This window comes from Pelodiscus sinensis, chromosome 1 (assembly GCF_049634645.1).
Source record: "Pelodiscus sinensis isolate JC-2024 chromosome 1, ASM4963464v1, whole genome shotgun sequence".
NCBI classification, from domain to species: domain Eukaryota; kingdom Metazoa; phylum Chordata; order Testudines; family Trionychidae; genus Pelodiscus; species Pelodiscus sinensis.
Genome location: NC_134711.1, coordinates 22,012,069 through 22,034,373, shown reverse-complemented (window position 1 = coordinate 22,034,373; position 22,305 = coordinate 22,012,069). Strand labels below are relative to the sequence as shown.

At 43.5% G+C, this 22,305-nt stretch overlaps 1 protein-coding gene across 19 annotated transcripts in view; it reads right to left on the bottom strand.

Annotated features, from left to right (window-relative positions):
- The window catches only part of MAGI2 (membrane associated guanylate kinase, WW and PDZ domain containing 2), a 1,141,222-nt gene that overhangs the window by 385,611 nt on the left and 733,306 nt on the right, over nt 1-22,305 (bottom strand). For all 19 annotated transcript variants that reach the window (XM_075926597.1, XM_075926590.1, XM_075926502.1 and 16 more), the window contains one exon: nt 13,046-13,261. In XM_075926597.1, coding sequence (XP_075782712.1) covers nt 13,046-13,261 — 216 coding nt within the window. The remainder of the gene's footprint in view (nt 1-13,045; nt 13,262-22,305) is intronic.

Below are 22,305 nucleotides of genomic sequence, written 5' to 3'. Positions count from 1 at the left end.
CTGTCAAGGGTTGAAATCCTCAAGTTTTCCCACCTCCCAGGATGGTGGGTTTTGGCTTTGGGCCCTCTGCCTGGGGTGGTGGGGCTTGGCCTTCAGTTCTCCTTCCCGAGGTTTAGGAATCGCTGCCATAGACAAGCCAAATAAGTATTTTAGTCAGAGTCCTGATGCAGGTCGAGGGTTGAAGTTGAGCTGGAGTCAGTCTGGGTATGTCTACACTACAAAGTTAATTCGAACTAACAGACGTTAGTTCGAATTAACTTTGATAGGCGCTACACATGCAAACCGCTAGTTCGAACTTAATTCGAACTAGCGGTGCGCTTAATTTGAATTAGGTAAACCTCATTCTACGAGGACTAACGCCTAGTTCGAATTAACTAGTTCGAATTAAGGGCTGTGTAGCCACTTAATTCGAACTAGTGGGAGGCTAGCCCTTCCCAGCTTTCCCTGGCGGCCACTCTGGGCACCACCAGGGAAACTCTTCTGCCTCCCTCCCGGCCCTGGAGCCCTTAAAGGGGCACGGGCTGGCTACGGTGCCCGTGCCAGGTGCAAGCCTGCCAGCACCCAGCCAGCAGACCCTGCACCTGGCACGGCTCGAGCCAGCCACCTGCTGTCACCCAGCCCTCCGCCTCTTCCCGGGACCAGGCTGGCGGCTCCAAGGAGCCTGCCCAGGTTTGCAAGAGGTGGGCGCCCGCCTGGTCTAGTGCGGACATCGTGGACCTCATCCATGACCTCTGCACTAGGCACAGGAAAGTGGCCGTCTAGGGCAGGAGAGCTGCCGGCCTGGCCACCCAGGAGCAAGTGTGCATGAAAATTAGGGTGGTCCAGTGAGACCCCCGACCCTGAGCCCTGAGCTTACAATGGCCGTACTGGGTCAGACCAAAGGTCCATCTAGCCCAGTAGCCCCTCTGTCAACAGTGTCCAACAGTAGGTACCCTGGAGGGGATGGACCGAAGACAATGACCAAGCCATTTGTCTCATTCCATCCATCTCCAGCCTTCCACAAACAGAGGCCAGGGACACCATTTCTACCCCCTGGCTAATAGCACTCCATGGACCCAACCTCCATGACTTTATCTCACTTCTCTTTAAACTCTGTTCTAGTTCTATCCTTCACAGCCTCCTGCAGCAAGGAGTTCCACAGGTTGACCATTTGCTTTGTGAAGAAGAACTTTCTGTTGTTAGTTTGAAGCCTGCTACCCATTCATTTCATTTGGTGTCCTCTAGTCCTTCTATTATGGGAACTAATGAAGAACTTTTCTTTATGCACCCTCTCCACACCACTCATGCTTTTATAGACCTCTATCATATCCCCCTCAGTCTCCTCTTTTCTAAGCTGAAAAGTCCCAGTCTCTTTAGCCTCTCTTCATATGGGACCTGTTCCAAACCCCTGATCATTTTCATTGCCCTCCCCTCTCCCATCCTCTCTCTTCCCCTCTCCCACCTTCTTTTCCCAGTCTCCCCGCGTTTTGTTCAATAAAGAGAGTTTCTATTTTTGAACACACGTGTCCTTTATTTGGTATATCAGGAAGGGGGGCTAGGGAGGGGTAAGTGGAAGGAGGTGAGGGAGGAATGGGGTACGAGCCCCCGATGGGGAGGACTGGGCTGGCTCTGCAGGCTCCTCGGGGTGGAAACTCTCCTGAAGCCCCTTGATTAACCCCCCCCCCCTCCGGATGGCAGCCTGCAGCAAGTGCAGCTGGGCTGATGGCCGAGTGCTGTGATGTGCTGAGTGTGGGCACTCAGGGCACTCCAAGCCAGGATTGCTTTGCATGCGGGGAACCCATGAGAGCTGTCTGTCCGGGGTGGGAGTCGGGTCCCTTTCAGCACAGCCCTCGGCTAGCCTGAGGATGCAGCTCCACACTCTGAGTCCTAATCTGATGCCCTGCCGGCACTGCTTCCGGCCATCCTTAACCTCGGTTCAGGGTCCACTCAATGTGGACATGCTAGTTCGAACTAGCAAAACGCTAATTCGAACTAGTTTTTAAGTCTAGATGCGCTAATTCGAATTAGTTAATTCGAACTAAGGTAAATCGAATTAGTGCTGTAGTGTAGACATACCCTCTGAGAGTCTGGGGATCAGGAAGCAGGTGCAGAGCTGGAGAGAGTACGTAATCGGTGTTCCCTCTAAAAAACTGTGGGGCACCACAGTTTCACAGGTGATTAAATTGGCCCCGCCCAGTCAGTCAGCTCCATGCTTCTGACTGGGTGGGGCTGATGAATCACCTGTGAAGCTGTGCTGCTGTACAGTTTAGAGGGAACACTATCAGTAATGTGAGGAAGCCTTACATAGTGAGGCCCCAAATAAGAAACTGTTAACAATAGCAGGCAGACACATTCTTATTTTGATTCACAGACCATATTCGGTGACTCTCATTATCTTAGGCTCCTATGATACAAACCCAAACTGAGTCTCAAGGATGTCAACTTGCAGCAGTTGCTTCTGTGTTTTATAGAGATCCACTACTTTTCCAAAAGACCTAAAAGTAATGGCTTTCAGGACTCCATTTCACCCAACACTCTAACCTTTGTTGTCATAGATTTTATCTACCACTTTCGTAACAACTTTCAAAATAACTTTTGTAGTATTGCCAACTTCAAGCGATCAAAAAACATAGAATCATAGAATCATAGAATACTAGGACTGGAAGGGACCTCAAGAGGTCATTGAGTCCAGTCCCCTGCCTTCATGGCAGGACCAAATACTGTCTAGACCTTCCCTGGTAGACATTTATCTAACCTACTCTTAAATATCTCTAGAGATGGGGATTCCACAACCTCCCTGGGCAATTTATTCCAGTGTTTGACTACCCTGACAGTTAGGAACTTTTTCCTAATGTCTAACCTAAACTTCCTTTGCTGCAGTTTAAGCCCATTGCTACTTGTTCTATCCTCAGAGGCCAAGATGAACAAGTTTTCTCCCTCCTCATGACACCCTTTTAGATATCTGAAAACTGCTATCATGTCCCCCCTCAATCTTCTCTTTTGCAAACTAAACAAACCCAATTCTTTCAGCCTTCCTTCATAGGTCATGTTCTCTAGACCTTTAATCATTCTTGTTGCTCTTCTCTGGACCCTCTCCAATTTCTCCGCATCTTTCTTGAAATGCAGTACCCATAACTGGACACAATACTCCAACTGTCAGAGGGGTAGCCGTGTTAGTCTGAATCTGCAAAAGCAGCGAGGAGTCCTGTGGCACCTTATAGACTAACCGAAGTCTTGGAGCATAAGCTTTCGTGGGCAAAGACCCACTTCATCAGATGCAATACTCCAAGTGAGGCCTAACCAGCGCAGAGTAGAGCGGAAGAATGACTTCTCGTGTCTTGCTCACAACACGTCTGTTAATGTATCCCAGAATCATGTTTGCTTTTTTTGCCACAGCATCACACTGCTGACTCATATTCAGCTTGTGATCCACAATAACCCATAGATCTCTTTCTGCCATACTCCTTCCTAGACAGTTGCTTCCCATTCTGTATGTGTGAAGTTTCAACATGAGTTGAATCCTCCAAAAACATGAGATTGCCTCAAAAATCATGACATTTTTTGAAAAAGTCCATACTGATTTTTTGGGCTGTCTTTTGACTTTTGAACACTTCCCTCCCTGCAAAGGTCAGAGAATTTGATCTGTGCTTCTGTGAGAACAGCTTCCAGTTACTGTGGGCATGGGGCAGGGAGCAAGCTCTGTCTGCAGCAGCTCTGATTAGTTATTCTGTTCCAGAGACAGACACCGGGGCAGAAAGTCCGGTTTCAAGCAGCATGATGTTAATATAATTATCCTGCATGCCAGCAGGGTCTACACAGGCAAGTTAGTACTCAGCATGCTTGGAAATCACACCTCTGCGGTGTTCATTGATGTGCCATGTAGACAAGCCATTAGTTGCCTTATGCCAGCAGCATTCTAGGTGCTTTGCAGGCCTTTTTGAGACATGGTTGCTGCTCTGAAGAGCTCAAAATCTAAACAGGTAACATACAGAGAGAAACTAGAGCCTGGGGAAAGAGAGCAGAAGTTCAGAAAAGGGATCTAACTTATAGTAGAATTACTTGCAGTTAATTCCTGTTTTGTTTTGTTTGGGGGATTGCAGTTGGGGAGAGAGGCTAGTTTTACCACCTTTCTCCAATGCCAAGTATCTCCTTCATAATTCATCACTCAGCAGTTTCTTCTTTATAAAACTTGGCTGAGCGTGACTAGTTGTTGTATCATGCAAGCAAGGTACTAACAAACTTCAACAGGGCTTTATTTACCAAAAGTGAAACCTCTTTACAAAGCTTCTGCACCCCTCTGTAGCTCTCACTCTGCTCCTGCCTAATCTTCTCCCCGCTCCTCCCTGTTTCCTGTGCTTCCAGACTCCCAACAGCCAGTGCTCCCAGTTCTAATAATTACAAGCAGCATCTAAAACACCACACTAGTACAATGAGTGAAAGCCATTCCATTTGTGGAGATTTAAATAAATATAGTCTATCATTTGGCCCTTGCAAGTTTAAAAGTACTGGAGAAAACCCAGGGTGGTATGTAAGTTACTTCTGAAAGCCTACTGGTATCTCCACTTTCCTACAGAGTCCTTATACTTCCAGTACCTAAAACATTGCCTTGTAAAGCACTTGGAGACACTAAGAAAATGAAAGCTACTCTAAAGCCCATATCTATTGCACTATGTTCTACTGTATTTAAGGAAGATAATGATTATGAATTAAAGAAAAGAAGTAGTGCCACTATCACATATTTAGATTTTCGCTCATTCTATTGCCCTTTGAAGTCTTGAGGAATTTCCCTGTTTACTCCTATTTTCATACTTCTATACAAAAGTCTACATGTCACACTCACTATCTTTCTGGCCACAAGGCTGAGAAATGGTTTGCATTTTGATCTCATCAATGTTCTTTTTAAACATCTGGAGGAGTTATTGATCCCTAGCATTAACAGCCCTTGCCAGCTTAGGAGGTTAGAGATCAGAAAATCCAACTTTGGTTTTCTACATGGTACCGCAAAGCACTGATTTCAGAGAGTTGTATTATTAAGATTGTTGTAACTTGACTCTGAACTGCCAGACCTGTAATCTTAGAATCCAGATCTACCTGGCACACACACATCATCACCAATACTAAAGGCTCTGAAGGCCATTAACAGCCTCAGTTACTCCACAGTCCTTACATTTTGCCCTTAGTTTTTCTATTCCATCTTTTTCCCCCAATAGAAATTATCTCAAGGCTATATATTGCCTTTGGAAATTAATAGTTCTGTTGATAATGTCTGAAACAGAAACCAGATCCCTTTCATAGCGGTGTTGACTGTACACAGCTAAGAGAAAAAAAAGAAATAAGGGCTTACATTAGTCATTAAGAATACATCTGCACAGCAGAGCAAAAGTCGAATTAAGCCACATAACTTCAGCTATGACAGTTACAGTAGCTGAAGTCAAAATAGCTTCACTCGGCTTTTGGTGCTGTCTACACAGCAAGAAGTCGAAGGAAGAACACTCTTCCTTTGGCTTCCCTTACTCCTCGTGAAATGAGGGCTACCATGATACGGAGTAAGAAGTCTTCCAGCTCAACATTATTTCGAAATAAAGGCTTGTCATGTAGACGTGCACAATGTTATTTCGGATTAATGTCAGTTATTCCGAAATAACACTGCAATGTAGACATACCCTAAGTAAGCAGGTATAATTCTGAAGATACAAAGAACAGATTTACTAAGTGAGAAATGACATTTTTAAACAGTCTTCCAAGTAGAGAAGCCCTTAAGGAGTGGTACCGATGTTGTCATATTCTCCTCTCCTTAATACCTTCTTCCCTTAGGCAGACTCTTCAGCTGTGCTTCACCTTTGATCAGAAAAGAGGATAGTATTCCTCCAAGGCGCTGATAATGTAACTCCAAGAACTGACTAGCATAAAGTATTACCAAAAACGCAAGATCCTCAAACCTTTCTACTCACCCATTAAGTATGTTATTTCTACCCACTCCTTCTCTCCACCAACTCAGGGAGCAGAAATTCTACATTTGTGTGTTGCATCTGGGTTTGTTTCACAAGTAATAGAACAGGCTGAGGCAACTATCAATTCTACTGCTACTTTTTTTTTAAATGGCACCAGTGTCAGTGTTGCCAACTCTTGTGATTTTATCACTAGTATTGCACTATATGGTGTTTTTCTTAAAGCCCAGGCTTCAGCAGCCATATGATTAGGTGAGAATCTCAACTGTCATTAAACAAATAAATGAGCAAAAAAGTTTCCCAGACCTCATCACTGCAGAGAAATGCTTGAATATATGAACCCTAAGGAATAAAGAGGGTAGCTCCTCTCTGGCTATAAACGATCATATTCTATTATAGTCAACAACACTATGATTATTTATATAAGCTGGAATCTGCCTCAAAATCAGAAGGCAAATAAAAGATACCCAGTGTATATTTAATTTTAAAAAACTCCTCATAATTTCTAAGCTGACCTCAGTATTTATTGGGACCTGACTGATGAATACATTAGGATGGCTATATTAGGAAACTCATCTCTACAACGCTGAAAATGAGCAATAAAGGTGCCATCACGACATTTTATCAAAGTATTATATGACATTTTAACCAAATCCATTTCAGAGTAGAATCACCCACACTTTTCACAACAGAATGGACATTTCACTCATCATATACTCAGAATTGAAGCATCGTATTGCTATTTAATATTACATATTTTCTTGGATGCAAGCATGTTTCAAATTTTTCTGGTTAGTTATACATCACCTTTCCTGATTCTCCTCCAGGACTAAGGAGCGCTGCCTGGGGCTCCACTGGCAATTTAAAGAGTCTGGATCTATGTCTAGACTACGGGATTTTAATGGGATACCAAAACCCTGCTGCATCCAGGGAACGCGTCTGCTCTTCTGTTTTGTTTTTTGGTTTTTTTTTGCGAGGAAGAAGGGCTCTTCTGAAAGAGGAGGATTTTCTGAAATGTGACCAAATTTCAGAAAAGTCTCTTACAAGAAAAAACTATTGGAAAAAAAGGTACGCAAATTGCGGAGCGCATTTTGCGTACCTTTTTCCAATAGATCCCTGTAGTCCAGACATAGGCTGGGTGTCTGGCCATTGCCACAATTGAGGTAGCATTGGTAGTGGCCAGAAACCCTGGGTACCTTTAAATTGCTGGGCCCTGGGGCAATTGTTCCCCTTCTTGTTGGTGGCCCTGTTCTCCTAAGAATATAGATTGATGAGTACTGTAATGTCTGACATTGCAATAGTAGTTCTGGTGAAATAGGCTTAAGTTGAATAAGGCTCAAAGCATTACAGCAACTCTCTTACAGGGAAATAAAAAAACAACTAACAACAAATAATAATTTAACATTTTTAGTTACTATAATTATTCCATATTATGTGCTCCAAAGTACATTTGTCACTAAAGAAATTAACCAAAGGAGAGTCAGATGCAGCAGCCTTCTTGGGATACTATCTCCTGATGGAAAAGATTATATCCTCCCATTTTCAAAGTATATTCAATAGCAATTTAGAGTTCTACATCAATAGTGAGTGCCCTGTGAAGTGGTAGTGGAGACAATGAACTCTTATTACCTCAGCCTTTTATTACACATGTTAAACACAGTACATTCAGGGAAAAGAAGGAATATATATGTATATAAAGCCATTGTAAATGCAACTAAATTAGATAATTTTGTTTCATTTATATAGTAACAAACCAGCACAAAGCTTAGCAATTGGCAAGTTACTAAATCAGATGAATTACCCTCTGGAAATATGAAGTGTTAGATTAATGATACATTTTCTTATGTTAGAAAAATACTCCTAACATGTCTTATTTGATTATTCCAGAGCTTGAGCTTTAATCCAAAGTTGTTGCTGGCCATTCAAGTTGTATTATTGTTTTATGTATAATCTAACACTCGGAAGTTTCCACCTATCCATGTCAAATGAATGTGCTGGTTTGGATTTTTATTTTAATGCTGCAGATAATTCATGCTGAAGAGTTTGCAATCGAAGTAGATAACAAGAGACCAAAAAAGAAGATACAACAAACAGATGAGGAAAATACAAAGTAAAAATAAGAAAATGATGAACCATGCCTAAGGGTTGCTAGCCTGGCAGGTGCCTGGCTGTCTCAGGGAGAGCTCTTTAGCTGGCATGGGGCAAGGTACCTGGAGATATAACAACTAGCTTCCTATACACAGAGTTTCACAAGTTCAAGGGAAGACATTACAAACGCAGAGTCTCTTAGCGAAGGAAGAACAAGGAAATGATTTAACATTTCTCTCTATACATTAAATGTCATATATCATCTGTGTCCACAGGCTCTGCCCTCACATGGGCTCCCTGCTCCAGACACTGTTAGGAGACCAGCAAAGCTGCCTGGCAGCCCAGCCCGGGCAGATTGTACCTCCCAAGGGTCCTGCCCTCTCAGCTCTGGCCACAGCCTTTCGGGCAGCATGTCCCCTGGCCCAGGGGCTGCTTAGGTTGGTGCGAGGCCTGGGGTGTGGCCCATTCACTCCGGGAATGGAGGCGGGCTCCCATGCCCCAGAGCTGCTTGCTTGCACCGCTGTTGTTCTTGGCGCTGACAGGCTGCTGGGCCAGCAGGCTCAAGAGATATGCCAAGTGCGGAGCAAGCTGCCCGCTGCCCCGTCCTCTGCCTCGCCCCAAGTGGCTGTATGCTGAGTCAAGTGCTGGGCTGCCTGGTGAGACCCAAGCCCAGACTGGCTCCCTCCTGCCCAGCCACACGTGGGGCTGCAGCAGCGAGCGGCGCTTCTGCAAGGCAGGCAAGGAGACGCCCGGCAGCACTGACCTGAGTGGCCCGGGCCCCCTTTGCCTGGCACTGTAGCCTTGCCCTTCCTCCCCCACACGCTTGGAGCACCAGCTTCCTGCTGTGGGGAGTGAAGGGGTGGAGGGAGAAAAAGCCCCTAGTCTCCCTGCATGGGGAAGAAGCGCTCCCCCTCCTGGGCTGGGGGAATAGCAGTGCACTGTCTGTAGGCCTTCCCTCTGCTCCCCCACTGCCCAGATCCCCAATGCACCCCAGCCCCCTCACTCACCTCCCTGCTGAGACCCCACAGCCCCAGCCTCTCCTGCCTTCTCCCCGTGGCCGGACACCTTACTCCCAGCCCGCTCCTGGCCAGACACGTATCTTCACCCTGCTCCTGCCCCCTCCGTCCTGGTCACACTCCAACCCCCGTCTGCTCCTACCCCACATCCGAAGCCCATCCCTCACCTCCCCCACCGAGACCCCACACCTCACGCCTGCTCCTGAACCCTACCTTCCACCCAGACCTCATATCCTCATATATACCCTCCTACATCCAGACCAGATCCTGCACCCCCATCCCTATCTCACCCACAGTCAGCCATGTCCCACACACTGAAACCCTCATTTTTGGTACCACCCTAGAGCCCAGGGGCCTACAAAATCCACTAACCTTGGAACCCCAGAAGAATTAATCTGGCCTAAGGCCTTGAACCTCAGTCATCTTACTCCCTCCCATGGTACTGGAGCACCAGGGGAATTAGGTGTTTCATGTTGGGGGCCACATCAGTTAGGGCTGGTTTTTTTTGGAGGGGCTCATTTTTCCTTCTCATTTGTGGAAGGAATTCTTCCAATTTTTCTTGTGGATCTGTGACTCCCGACCCAAAATAGGTTCCCCACCCCGACATAAATAAAAACAACGTTGAAACCTTTTGTGTTGGACATAATATTTTACTTTATTTAAAATGAAGCCTGGCCAACAAGGCCCCAGTTGGGTCCCAACTCCCATCTGGAGGCAGAAAGGGCTGGTGATAGCCCCCCTCCTGCTGCGGCACGGGTAGGAGGAGAGGCCACAATCTGCCTGCGGCAGATGGGGGAAGGAGGAGTGGGAGGGGGAGAGTTGGCGAGTGTAGTGAGCAGGGGGCCCAGCCTCCTAGTAAATAAAAAATAAGATTCTAATCATAAAGATCCCCACAAATATCACGGTCATTTACGTGTCTGATAAAGACAGATTACTTAAGTGCCATTGGATTCAGTTCAGATCTTTAACAACTCCAGCCTGCTGGTGCTAGCTCTTACATCAGACCTTAGCTTTACATTGCAGTCCTTTGTCCGGCTCAGACTCGGACAACACTACTAGTTTATAAGACTTTACGTTGTGTAGCATGTATAGGCCATTAAAAGACTACAGATCTTTTGTGGATCCTTAGAACTGTGTATTCAATGGAATGTTGCCTTTGTAAGAGAAAGTCTTATAAAAAATGGACTGCACTTTCCAAAAATGCAAAGGCTTTGGTTGCTTCTGTGGAAGGGTGATAACACTCCTTCCATCTAGAGTGACCTACTCATTAATGTATTTTATTTTTTCTGCCTGTTTGGGGTCAAAGCACATATGCGTTTTAGGGGCAGCTCACACTTCTTATTAGAACACAGATAAATTGTCTACTATACAGAATTCTTAGGAGCTACACTGACAAAACAAAAATGCAATGCTGTGCATACATACATACATAGAACCCCTTGTTACAATCTGCCAGGTCCTCAATCAGTATAGCTGAACAACAAAATTCTTCTTCTAAAACCATGGGAGTCACGAGAGGTTCTGCTTGTTCAGAAAGCCTCACTTAAAGGAATTACTTTACACAGCGTACTCATATACTTAGAGAGAGACCTGAGCAGATATAATACTTGTATTCACATCTGTATCCACAAAAATGAGATGCGGATATCTATATTGACATTCATGGATGCGGATAACTGCAGATATAATATGCACAGGGCCGGATTAAGGGGGAGGGAGGCTAGCTGGGCAGTTGCCCGGGGCGTCAACATATGGGGGGACCTGATTGCAGCTCTAACGGGTGCCACACGGTCTCTGCCCTCGGGCATGTGGTGCCCCTACAGCTGCAATCAGGTGCCACGCGGCCCCTGCCCCCAGCGCCACTTACAGCCCGGGGGCAGGGGCTGTATGGCACCTGATTACAACTGTATGGGGTGCCGTGCGTTTGCGGGGCAGAGGCCACGCATGCACCACGTGCCCTCTGCCCGGGGTGGAAGAATGGCTCGGGCTGGCACTGAATGTGGATATATGTGGATACAGCATTATTTTAACATAGAACCTCCCAGTGAATATTTCTTGGGTATGGCCTAACCAGCATTGATGTACAGTTTTCATGGGACTTTTTCTCTTTGACAACACAAAGAGAAAAAGAGATACTGTATTTACTCTTGATGAGATTTAGATTATGAATTGAAATACATTGCCCTGAAATTGCTTCCTTGAAACTCGCATGTGGGTATAAGTTTCATATAACAACATGGAGGGATATTAGAAAGACTATCCATCAGCGCCAAATCGTATCCTGGCCTAGCTTCTCTGGCAGAAAATCCAGTTCTATTCTTGTTCATAAGGATTTGAGGATTTGCATTCTACTTGCAGTGTAGAATGAAGCTCTACTGAGGGTTCCTGTATTCAGAGAGTGGGGCAAAGCTGCATGAAAGTATGGTGTAGGATGCACTGCTTTATGCATCCTCCTCTGTGGAAGGGCTAAGTAAGGACTGTGGGACATACTGCAGTCACAGCCCTTTTGGAGACTGAAGGGGAAGGTTTATCCTACTCATTCCCCATGTTTCTCCAGTGCATGGCCCGACTACCTGGGTTTAGGATTTGCCCTTAAAATGTGGAACATAGACATCAAAAAAGCAAGCAATCAGACTTACCCATAACAGAAAAAGTTATTCAATCTGATCTGCTTTCCAACCAAGTATGAGAAAAAAAAGACTTCATAAAATGAAATGTGAAAATCAATTTTACAGCACTCAGAGATTACATAATACATTTATTGTTTTATAAGACCTGTACATTCTGAAATCTTGTAATCTTAGCTTTCTGTGGCCATGAACTGTCACTAAAGAGACTTCTACTTCAATCATTTTCTTCTAAACTTCTAATTTCCCTAGAATTAAGGGGTTTTATCATTCAGGTTTTCCACACTGCTTCTAGACCTAAACAGGCCAAAGAGAAAAATATATATATTTAATCCTGCATGTATTATTGCTAATGCAGTGGTTTTCAGGTTCTTTACAAAATACACGCTTCTGAGCTTTTCAATAGTTATGTCTCAAATGGTGTTTCAGGATTTTAAAAAAATGATTATATACTAAAATATGGTAATACTTGCTCAAATTCTGCAGGAGAATTGATCACTCATTTTGAGACATGATGGAATTTTCCTGTGCAGGATACCAGCAGATATTTTGAGTTCACTGTCAGCTGGAGAAGTGAGACCTATAGGAAGTAAGGGTAGTTACAGAGGAGATGACAGCCTGCATGGACCCCTGGGCAAGGTGGGAGGGGGGCTTCATGCTCCCAGGAAGGACAGGTCCTCAGAAGGAGCAGTGCTGGAGGCAGCCAGTCCTCCATGCTGTCCGGTGCACAGCATGCCCCCCAGCCTTCAGGACTGCCAGGAGCATGCGGCGTGGTACTTCAGCAGCAATTTAAAGGGCGCAGGGCTCTGGCCACCACTGTGGTAGTAGCATCAGCAGTTGGGAATCCACAGCCCCTTTGAATTGTTAGGGCCGAGGACAACTACCCTTTTTGCACCCATCAGCGGGCCTGGGTAGATACCTTTAGGACTAACTGTCTATAGGCTGTATCATTTTCATCTAATTTCAAGGATTAGAACACTGACAGATATTGGTCCTTCCCATTTGCTTTTTCTGGAGGATTCAAAAGTTTTCACCCCATCTGACTGTCAAGTGAGAGGACTGCCTGAATGCTGTCTCAAGTGCATACATTTTCTGTTGCATTGGTACACTAATAGAACTTTGCTCACACACAATGTCCCATTCAAAAAGTTCATTTACAAAATATAACTTGCTAATAATTTTACAAAAATGAAAACTGAGTTACATTCTTCATTTATTTGCTCTAGGTTACACTGGAAACCAGTTTCTCAGAAGTCTTGGCTATCAGTCTTGTGCTCTTCAGAACAGGATAAGCACACCCTGCCCACAGTGAGCATGTGAATAACTGCAGAAGGAAATAACTATGAAATAACTGAAATAAAATTCAGAAGAGAATAAATGGACTAACCTGGTGTTACTGCCATGCCATTTCCATTGACCACAGGTCTTTCTTCCTCTTCCTCTTCTGGTGGTTCAATACCAGTCCTCTCCATATTGCTCACTGATTTATTCCTCTTACGTTTGCCTTCAGCGCTAGGTGTGGCACCTGGAAGGATCTGGTCTGTCACATTTAACAATAATGGAGCTGGTTCTGCTGGAGGCTTTGGAGTGCCGTAGTAGTTGTCTGCAAATCAAATCAGCAGGACTAGAGTTAAATTCTTAAGAACATCTTTTTAATTAGGGGTATGTCTAGACTACACGGCTCCCTTGATGGAGCCATGTAGTCTAGACACACCCTATGAGAAACTATTGATACTATATGACACTGGGCTAGTTTCACCTCCCCCTTTTCAAAGTTTGTACAAAACACTGTCTGTGAAGTTAAAATTTCATTTTATGAAATACAGTAAAACTCCAATAGTCGGCATCCAATAGTCCGGCACTCCTTGATAGTCTGGCATCAAAATGGCAAGAGCCTAGTGAGTGAGCTTCAGCAAAAAATGAGTCACAAGGTAACAGCAGCAGCAGCTGAACTGAGCAAAAACGGTAAAAAAGGCTTAAAAAACCTAAAATATTACAGTATACTGTATACAGTATGTATAATAAAAAGGGTTAAGAACACTTTATATACAGTATATAATGTATACAGTATATATATATAACCAGCTTATAGTACCTCCTGATAGTCCGTCATATATGATAATCCGGCACTACCTAGGTCCCATAGGTTCTGGATTATCGGAAGTCTACCGTAGTAATTGATTTTTTTAGAGGTAGGCCAAACCAATTTCACCACGTTGTATACTATGAAATAGGAGACTGAAGACTTGAAGGGACTAAAAGTGGAGTTATTGGCTATCCACCATGGCAAATGCATTCTGCATCATATCACACCACGCTTATCACAAAAAATTTCCAATGTTCATCTATAGGCAGATAATGCAAGCATATAAAACTTTAATAATGCTTCCAGTCCATTTCCATATTTCCTATATTATTCAACATTTTTACTGTTCATGAACATGCAACCAGGCTTATACTAATATACTCTGGAAGATAAATGAAACCTCATGTTTTGTGGTTTAAGCTAATCTCAAACAATTATGGATTTGAAGAACTAATGTGGTGAAGGGAGAAATTATCTCACATCTGCTTAACATGAATTTACTGTCACCTTTAAATCATCTTATGTGTGCAATTGTCAGAGATAGATGGTTGGACTAGATGGGATACAGAGATCATGGGGTAATGAGAATTTCTTTGTTCTTATGTTTTTATACACCTCAAGGCTAGCAGAATCCTATAATACCCACAACTCTGTTTCCTTTATCAGCAGCCACAAATATGGTTAAGAAAAGCCTATGTATGAATTCAGTTCAGAAACAAAACAGAAAACAGTGACACCAAAAGCCTCCTAATACACAAGAATTAAATTTACATCCTCAACATAAAGCCATATTTTTTCATACCAAAGTTACATTTTGTGCAGTCACTTATAAACAGCCTGGTAAAGATGTACATGCTGAGTATACTGTGAAGATGACACCTCACAATAACTAGATTTTCAGCAGAGCGCATGGTTAATTGGATATACAACTCCTGTTAAAAATACTGCCCAGTTTACATGGATCTAAGAAATTTTCCAGAAGACAAAGCATGAACAGTAAGGATATACAATGTTATCACTAGGATAGACAATGTTATTACCGGAACACTTGTGATTTGCTTAAGAAATTCTTAGGACAAGTCATATAACCTTTTTACAGTTTTTCTCCCAATATTGCTTCTGCATGATCTAATGCCTGTAGCACTTTTAAAATATATTCTCACCTTCAAATGTGCCACATACAGATAAAGAAATGTATCTTGATCAGTAAAACATCATTAAACAGTATAGAGATTGTTCTAGGATCAGTATTGCTGTGTGTGTTTTCTAACTCAGTACAATGTTAACTCATGAGATCACCTCAGTTCAGATAAGTAATTAAGTATTCTAACAACTAGTGAAAGCTTTATGTATTTTCACAGTGATTAATACAATATTATTCAGAATAGATGTTTCTGTAATTGTGATACAGTAGAAAAATTTATTGTATTTAATGTCCCTCAGACTCACACTGGAGTTAAAATCACAAAAGGGTAGGACTGGAAGGGATCTCAAGAGGTTATCTAGTCCAGTTCCCTGAACTCAAAATAGGAGATGCACTCCATTTCTGACAGGTGTTTGTCTAACCTGTTCTTAAAAACCTCCAATGATGGAAATTCCACAACCTCTTCAGGCAATTTGTTCCAGTATTTAATCATATTGCCTCTATATAGAGTCATGGTATGCCCACATCTTGAATACTGCATGCAGATCTGGTTGCCCAATCTAAAAAAGATATATTGGATTTGGAAAAGGTACAGAAAAGGGCAACAGAAGTGATTAGTGGGTACAGAACAGAGGAAAGATTTTAAAAGATTGGTACTTTTCAACTTGGAAAATAAATTATTATGTTAAAGGTCTAGAAATGTTATTTACTCCTTCACTAACATAACACAAGAAGTTCATCCAACGAAATTCATAGGCAGCAAATTTAAAACAAATAAAAGACACGGTCAACCTATGGAACACCTGGCCAGGGGATGGTGGAAAACCCCAAACTATGACAGGGTTCCAATAAGAATGAAATACATTTTAAGAGGATGTCCATCAATGGCTACTACATTTTAAGATGATAATTCCATCAAAGGATGGGCAATGTTGTGACTAGCCTCTGTTTGCCAAAAGTTGGCAATGGGTGACTGGGGATGGGTCATTTGATGATTGCCTCCTCTGTTCATTCCTTCTGAAGCACTTAGCATTGGCCACTGCTGGAAGATAGGATACTGGGTTAGGTGGTTCATTGGTCTGACAGTATGGCCATTCTGATGTTCTCATATAGAACTCAAATATATCTGCCCCTTGCTGTAACCCACTAGAAACCACTCCCCTTCCAGAGCTGACAGAGTCCAAGAGTCTTGATAGTGTCTCTCTCCCTGCAGAGTTAGTAAGGAAGTAAAAATATACATTAAAATTTTAAGGCTAACCAGTGTCTATTTAAGTGATGTGCTACAAGATATCAGAATATGTTATCATTAGAGCTGTGTGTTTCTAAAATTTAATTTTCTTTCTTTTTATATAGGGCTTAGATACAGTGCTCCTATCAGTTAACTGCTCAGATATCTGCCAAAAAACTTGAGTTTTCAAGTGCCTCAGTAGCCTCTGAAAAGAGGTGATATGTGTTTGTGGAAGGGTTGATAGGGTCACTCTCCCTCCTGATTTGTTGTTTGGCTTGTAGTAAGCATGTTCAGTAACACTGCTGAAGCCATTGTCTTTAGTCTGTCCTCACATGTCCTCACTTTGCCCCAACACCCACTATCATGGCATGCACAGGCTGCATCCCCTACACCAAAATCTGACAAGCAGTCTAGACAATAAATGAATGTCTCTATGTTTCCAACTATCAGTGCTATTTTGAGAAACAAGGTGGGTGAGGTAATATCTTTTATTGGACCAACTTCTTTTGGTGAGAGAGAGAAACCAGCTTTCAAGCCACACAGACTTTTCTTCAAGTGTGGGTAAGGTTCTCCCAGTCACAGCCAAATTCAAGACGGCACAGGTTGTTTAATATAAGAAGTTAACACATATTTTAAGGGACCATTCAAGGTAGAGAAGCCTGTTATCACCCCATCAGTCACAGGACAAAAATGGTGGGGGGCTACTGGGTTACAGATTGTTGTAATAAGTCATAAATCCAGCATCTCTGTTCAGTCCATGATGTTTAGGGTCCAGTAAAGTTATGAATTTAAGCTTCCAGGCTCATCTTTGGAAAGTGTTGTGCAGATTTCCATTGAGGATAAGAACTGAGAGGTCAGATACAGAGCGATTGCTTTGTGAAGAGCGTGTTTTTGATTTTTTCCTGTGTGAGCTAATTTGAGAGCATAATGCTTGGCTGGGTTCACCTACCTAACTGTTACTGGGGCATTTAGTGCACTGCATGAAGTATACCACATGGGTCGACATTGCTACAACTGCACTGCATACAAAATGTCCTAATCTGAAAAAAGTCATGAATGATAATATTAAATTAGAGAGATGCTCAGAATCTTTGGAGGAACAGATGCAGGATAAAACATTAGAATTCTATGGCTATTGAAAAATAAAAGCACAAAGTTCCTGTTATTTTAGATCACTGCTCATACTCTCTTGGACTTCACTATAGGGAGGATTCGCTAGATTATACATTAAGCAAATATACAAGATTCATTAGAGAACAGCCAAGACCAAAAAAAAAAATAAAAATAAAAAAAAATTCAGAAGGCTTAATCCTGTTCTTAATATAGCTTTTCAGACCAGAATCCTCATGTGATACGAGGAAGAAATAAGGACAAAGAAATCTATTTTTTTCCTGATGGTTTAGCAATTTGAGCTAGGCTTAAAAAAATCAGTATAATAAAGAAAACATTCAGGAGTAGATGCCTTTTTCGTTTCCTGCCAGGCTCAGAGACATGACTAAGAGTGAGTCTAGGCAGTGCCCTTCTGTTGGAATAAACTACACAATTTGCAAATTGCGTAGCTTATTTCACGCCTAAATCGAAAGAGCTTATTTTGAAATTTGGCACAGTCTACACAGCACCAAATTTCAAAATAAGGCACTATTCCAACAAAACTCTTAACTCTTATGGAACAAGGGTTACCGGGATTCCGGAATGGCACAGCATTTTTCAACTTTTTCAGCATTTTTCAGGAAAAAGCGGGAGCTTTTAAAGATGTAGCATTGCTATTTCAGGATACTTCCGGTAACCCAAAAGAGCAACGGAGTCTAGACATACCCTAAGAATGAAACTATTTTTGGAAACTGGGAAGAAGAAGAATCATTACAGCAAAATATAAAAGAAAGCCACTGAGAAATTAGGAAATTATAACCAGACTAAACAATTGTGGAGAAAAGTGGTACTGAGACCAAGTGAAAAGCCCAGATACAAAGCCCCCCAAATGTTAGGCTGATACAGACTGTCAACCCTGAATCAGATCAAAATTACTCATCGGAACCTCATCTTTAGAGTGGAAAGAGTCAAAATCTGAGAAATAAATGTTCCAAAGGTTCTGTTTGTTCAGAATCACAATTTGAAACACTTAAACAAGATAATGTGAGTCTTGGGCACACCTGTAGGAAAAAAGAAAGTAGATTTTGGTGTTTGTTTTCACTAATCTAGGAATATATTCATTATACATGCTACTGTAAAATGTTTAGCTGAACTACCCTTCCACATCCCTTTGGAGTCACTGAAAAATGATAATTTGCAGGCTAGTGGTAAAAATATTCCAAGAGGCATTTACAGTTTGGATATATACCATGTAGACTTGATGTCATACTGGCTGACTTCTGCTGAAAACAAATTGTGTTTTAGGAACTCATTTCATTGCAATGGCATGCAGAGTTCTGGGTGGACATCAGTCAGTATTATCTTTAAATTGAAATAATAAATGAACCTATTTTGTCATCTGTATTAAACTGAATACTTACACATTTCCCATCTCAGGAGGCCTGCCTCATACTGCTGGAAGCATCAGTTTAATTATAAGCTGTAAACAAAGAGCCCAAACTTCATATGGATGGTGAGAATGTGGGGATGACACATGAGAAACCAGGTTTTAGAATGGATTAAAAATAATTGTAACAAGACTATGGCAAGGACATCTAACAGAATGTTTATTCATAGATTCATAGATTTTAAGGCCCCAAAGGACAATTATGATAATCTAGTCTGTCTTCCTGCACACGGCAATTCTTATAATATAACTAGAATAGAATGGATAGTGACCCCTACATTCATTCAGTCTAACACCATCCATTATAAAAGATTCTTGAATCTGTATTTAAAAAGCTCTAACACCCTCATAGTTTGCAGCAGGCCACTGAAATTCAGGGGAGAGAAATACCAGTCCAGCTTTAGCTAAGATATAAACCATTAAAAATCTCCATTTTCCTTCTCTGACTTGCACTCCTGAGAAAAATATTTGGCAGCATGTCATAATAACAGAACATGAGCATTCTAATCAACCGAGGAACACCTGCCACTATACTGGGAATCAGAGCCGTAAATAAGGCATTTTAGCACCCACAGCAAGCAAGCATATTTGCATCCCCTACAGGGTGACCAGATATCAAGTGTGAAAAATCAGGATGGGTGGGGAAATAGGTTGCTTGACAAATCCCCTAATATTGGGACACCCCCAATAACATTGAGATATCTTGTCTTTCCAGTCCCCTACTGTTTTTTCCCTTCATTTTTCCACCCCATTTTACAACTCCTGTGGCTTTGCCTCCTAAGTGGTTGCCTCATACTGGTCATGGAAACTGGCCCTGCTGGGAATATCTGGGGGTATGTCTACACTACCCCGCTAGTTTGAACTAGCAGGGTAATGTAGGCATACCGCACTTGCAAATGAAGCCCGGGATTTGAATTTCCCGGGCTTCATTTGCATAAGCGGGGAGCCGCCATTTTTAAAACCCCGCTGGTTCGAACCCCGTGCAGCATGGCTACACGGGGCTCGAACTAGGTAGCTCGGACTAGGCTTCCTATTCCGAACTACCGGAACACCTCGTTCCGCACTGCACAGGGTTCGAACCAGCGGGGTTTTTAAAAATGGCGGCTCCCCGCTTATGCAAATGAAGCCCGGGAAATTCAAATCCCGGGCTTCATTTGCAAGTGCGGTATGCCTACATTACCCCGCTAGTTTGAACTAGCGGGTTAGTGTAGACATACCCTGGGAGTTGCCAGAGTAACTATAATGGTGGAAACAGAGGAGAAAGCTGAGCCAGGTTCCCTCAAAACTGTCATATGGCGCAAGCATCCCATCCCACTCCAAGGAAGATACTGTATGACTCTGAAATTTTCCTTACCACGTCATGAAGTGGGGACAGGGAGATCTGGGTTGGACTTCCACTCTAAAACTCCAAGTCTAGGTATATAGTGCCAGTGGCCTATTCTCTCTATCGTGGGTATCATATGAGTCAGAAGCCCCCCACCTTGTGGGATATGGAAGTGTGACAACATGTTAAGAGCCAGCAGCTGATCCCACTCTCTGATCACTTAGGCACTTAGGGTATGTCTACACTTCAAAGTTAATTAGAACTAACAGCCGTTAGTTCGAATTAATTTTAATAGGGGCTATACAGGCAAACCGCTAGTTCGAATTTAAATCGAACTAGTGGAGTGCTTAATTCGAACTAGGTAAACCTCATTCTACGAGGAGTAATGACTAGTTCGAATTAAGTAGTTTGAATTAAGGGCTGTGTAGCCACTTAATTCGAACTAGTTGGAAGCTAGCCCTTTCCAGGTTGCCCTGGTGGGCCACTCTGGGCCAAACCAGGGAAACTTTTCTGCCCCCCTCCCGGCCCCGGAGATCTTAAAGGAGCACGGTCTGGCTACAGTGCTTGTACCAGTTGCAAGCCTGCCAGCACCTAGCCAGCAGACCCTGCACCCGGCACAGCATGAGCCAGCTACCCGCTTCCACCCAGCCCTCCGCCTCTTCCCAGGATCAGGCTGGCAGCTCACAGGAGCCTGCCTGGGGCCGCAAGAGGCGGGTGCCCGCCTGATCTAGTACGGAGATCATGGACCTCATTGAGGTTTGAGGGGAGGCTTCCGCACTAGGCACAGGAAAACGGCCGTCTAATGCAGGATGGCTGCCAGCCTGGCCCCCAAAGGCCACATGCGAACCCAGGAGCAGGTTTGCATGAAAATCAAGTTGGTCCAGTGAGACTCCCGACCCTGAACTTAGAACATAAAAATGGCCATACTGGGTCAGACCAAAGGTCCATCTAGCCCAGTAGCCTGTCTGCCGACAGTGGCCAGCACTAGGTATCCTGGAGGGGATGGACTGAAGACAATGACCAAGCCATTTATCTCATGCCATCCATCTCCAGCCTTCCACAAACAGAGGCCAGGGACATCATTCCTACACCCTGGCTAATAGCACTCCCTGGACCCAACCTCCATGACTTTATCTAACTTCTCGTTAAGCTCTTTTATAGTTGTAGCCTTCACAGCCTCCTGTGGCAAGAAGTTCCATAGGTTGACTATGTGCTGTGTGAAGAAGAACTTTCTTTTATTAGTTTTAAGCCTGCTACCCATTCATTTCATTTGGTGTCCTCTAGTCCTTCTATTATGGGAACTAATAAAGAACTTTTCTTTATTCACCCTCTCCACACCACTCATGATTTTATAGACCTCTATCATATCCCCCCTCAGTCTCCTCTTTTCTAAGTTGAAAAGTCCCAGTCTCTTTAGCCTCTCTTCATATGGGACCTGTTCCAAACCCATAATCATTGTAGTTGCCTTTTTCTGAACCCTTTCCAAGACCAAAATATCTCTTTTGAGGTGAGGAGACCACATCTGTACACAGTACTGAAGATATGGCATACCACAGTTTTATACTTCCCCTCCTCCTTCTTCCCCTGGCTTCCTCCTTCCAGCTCCCTCCTCCCAGGTTTCCCCCTCCCCACTCCCACCCTTTCTCTTTCCTTCTTCCACCTTCTTTTCCCAGTCTCCCCAGAGGTTAATCCCCCCCTCCCCCCAGTTTTGTTAAATATAGAGAGTTCTATTTTTGAACACACGTGTCCTTTATTTTTTACATCAAGAAGGGGGGCTAGGGAGGGGTAAGTTGAAGGAAGTGAGGGAGGAATAGGGCACGAGCCCCCGATGTGGAGGACTGGGGTGGCTCTGCAGGCTCCTCCGGGTGGAAGCTCTACTGAAGGGCCTTCTGGATCCTGACAGCCCACCAACTGATCTCCCCAGATGACAGCTTGCGGCAAGTGCAGCCAGGCTGATGGCCGAGTGCTGTGATGTGCCGAGTGCGGGCACTCAGGGCACTCCAAGACAGGACTGCTTTACTGTCCCTCATCGAGTTAGACAAGCAAGTGGGGAACCCTAAGAACTGTCTATCCGGGGTGGGGGTCTGCTCCCTTTAAGCACAGCCCTCGGCTAGCCTGAGGCAGCAGCTCCACACTCTAAGTCCTAACCTGATGCCCTGCCGGCACTGGTTCCGGCCAGCCTTAACTTAGGTTCAGGGTCCACTCAATGTGGACATGCTATTTCGAATTAGCAAAACGCTAATACAAATTAGTTTTTAGGTCTAGATGCACTAATTAGAATTAGCTTATTTCGAATTAACTAATTCGAATTAAGTTAGTTCGAATTAGT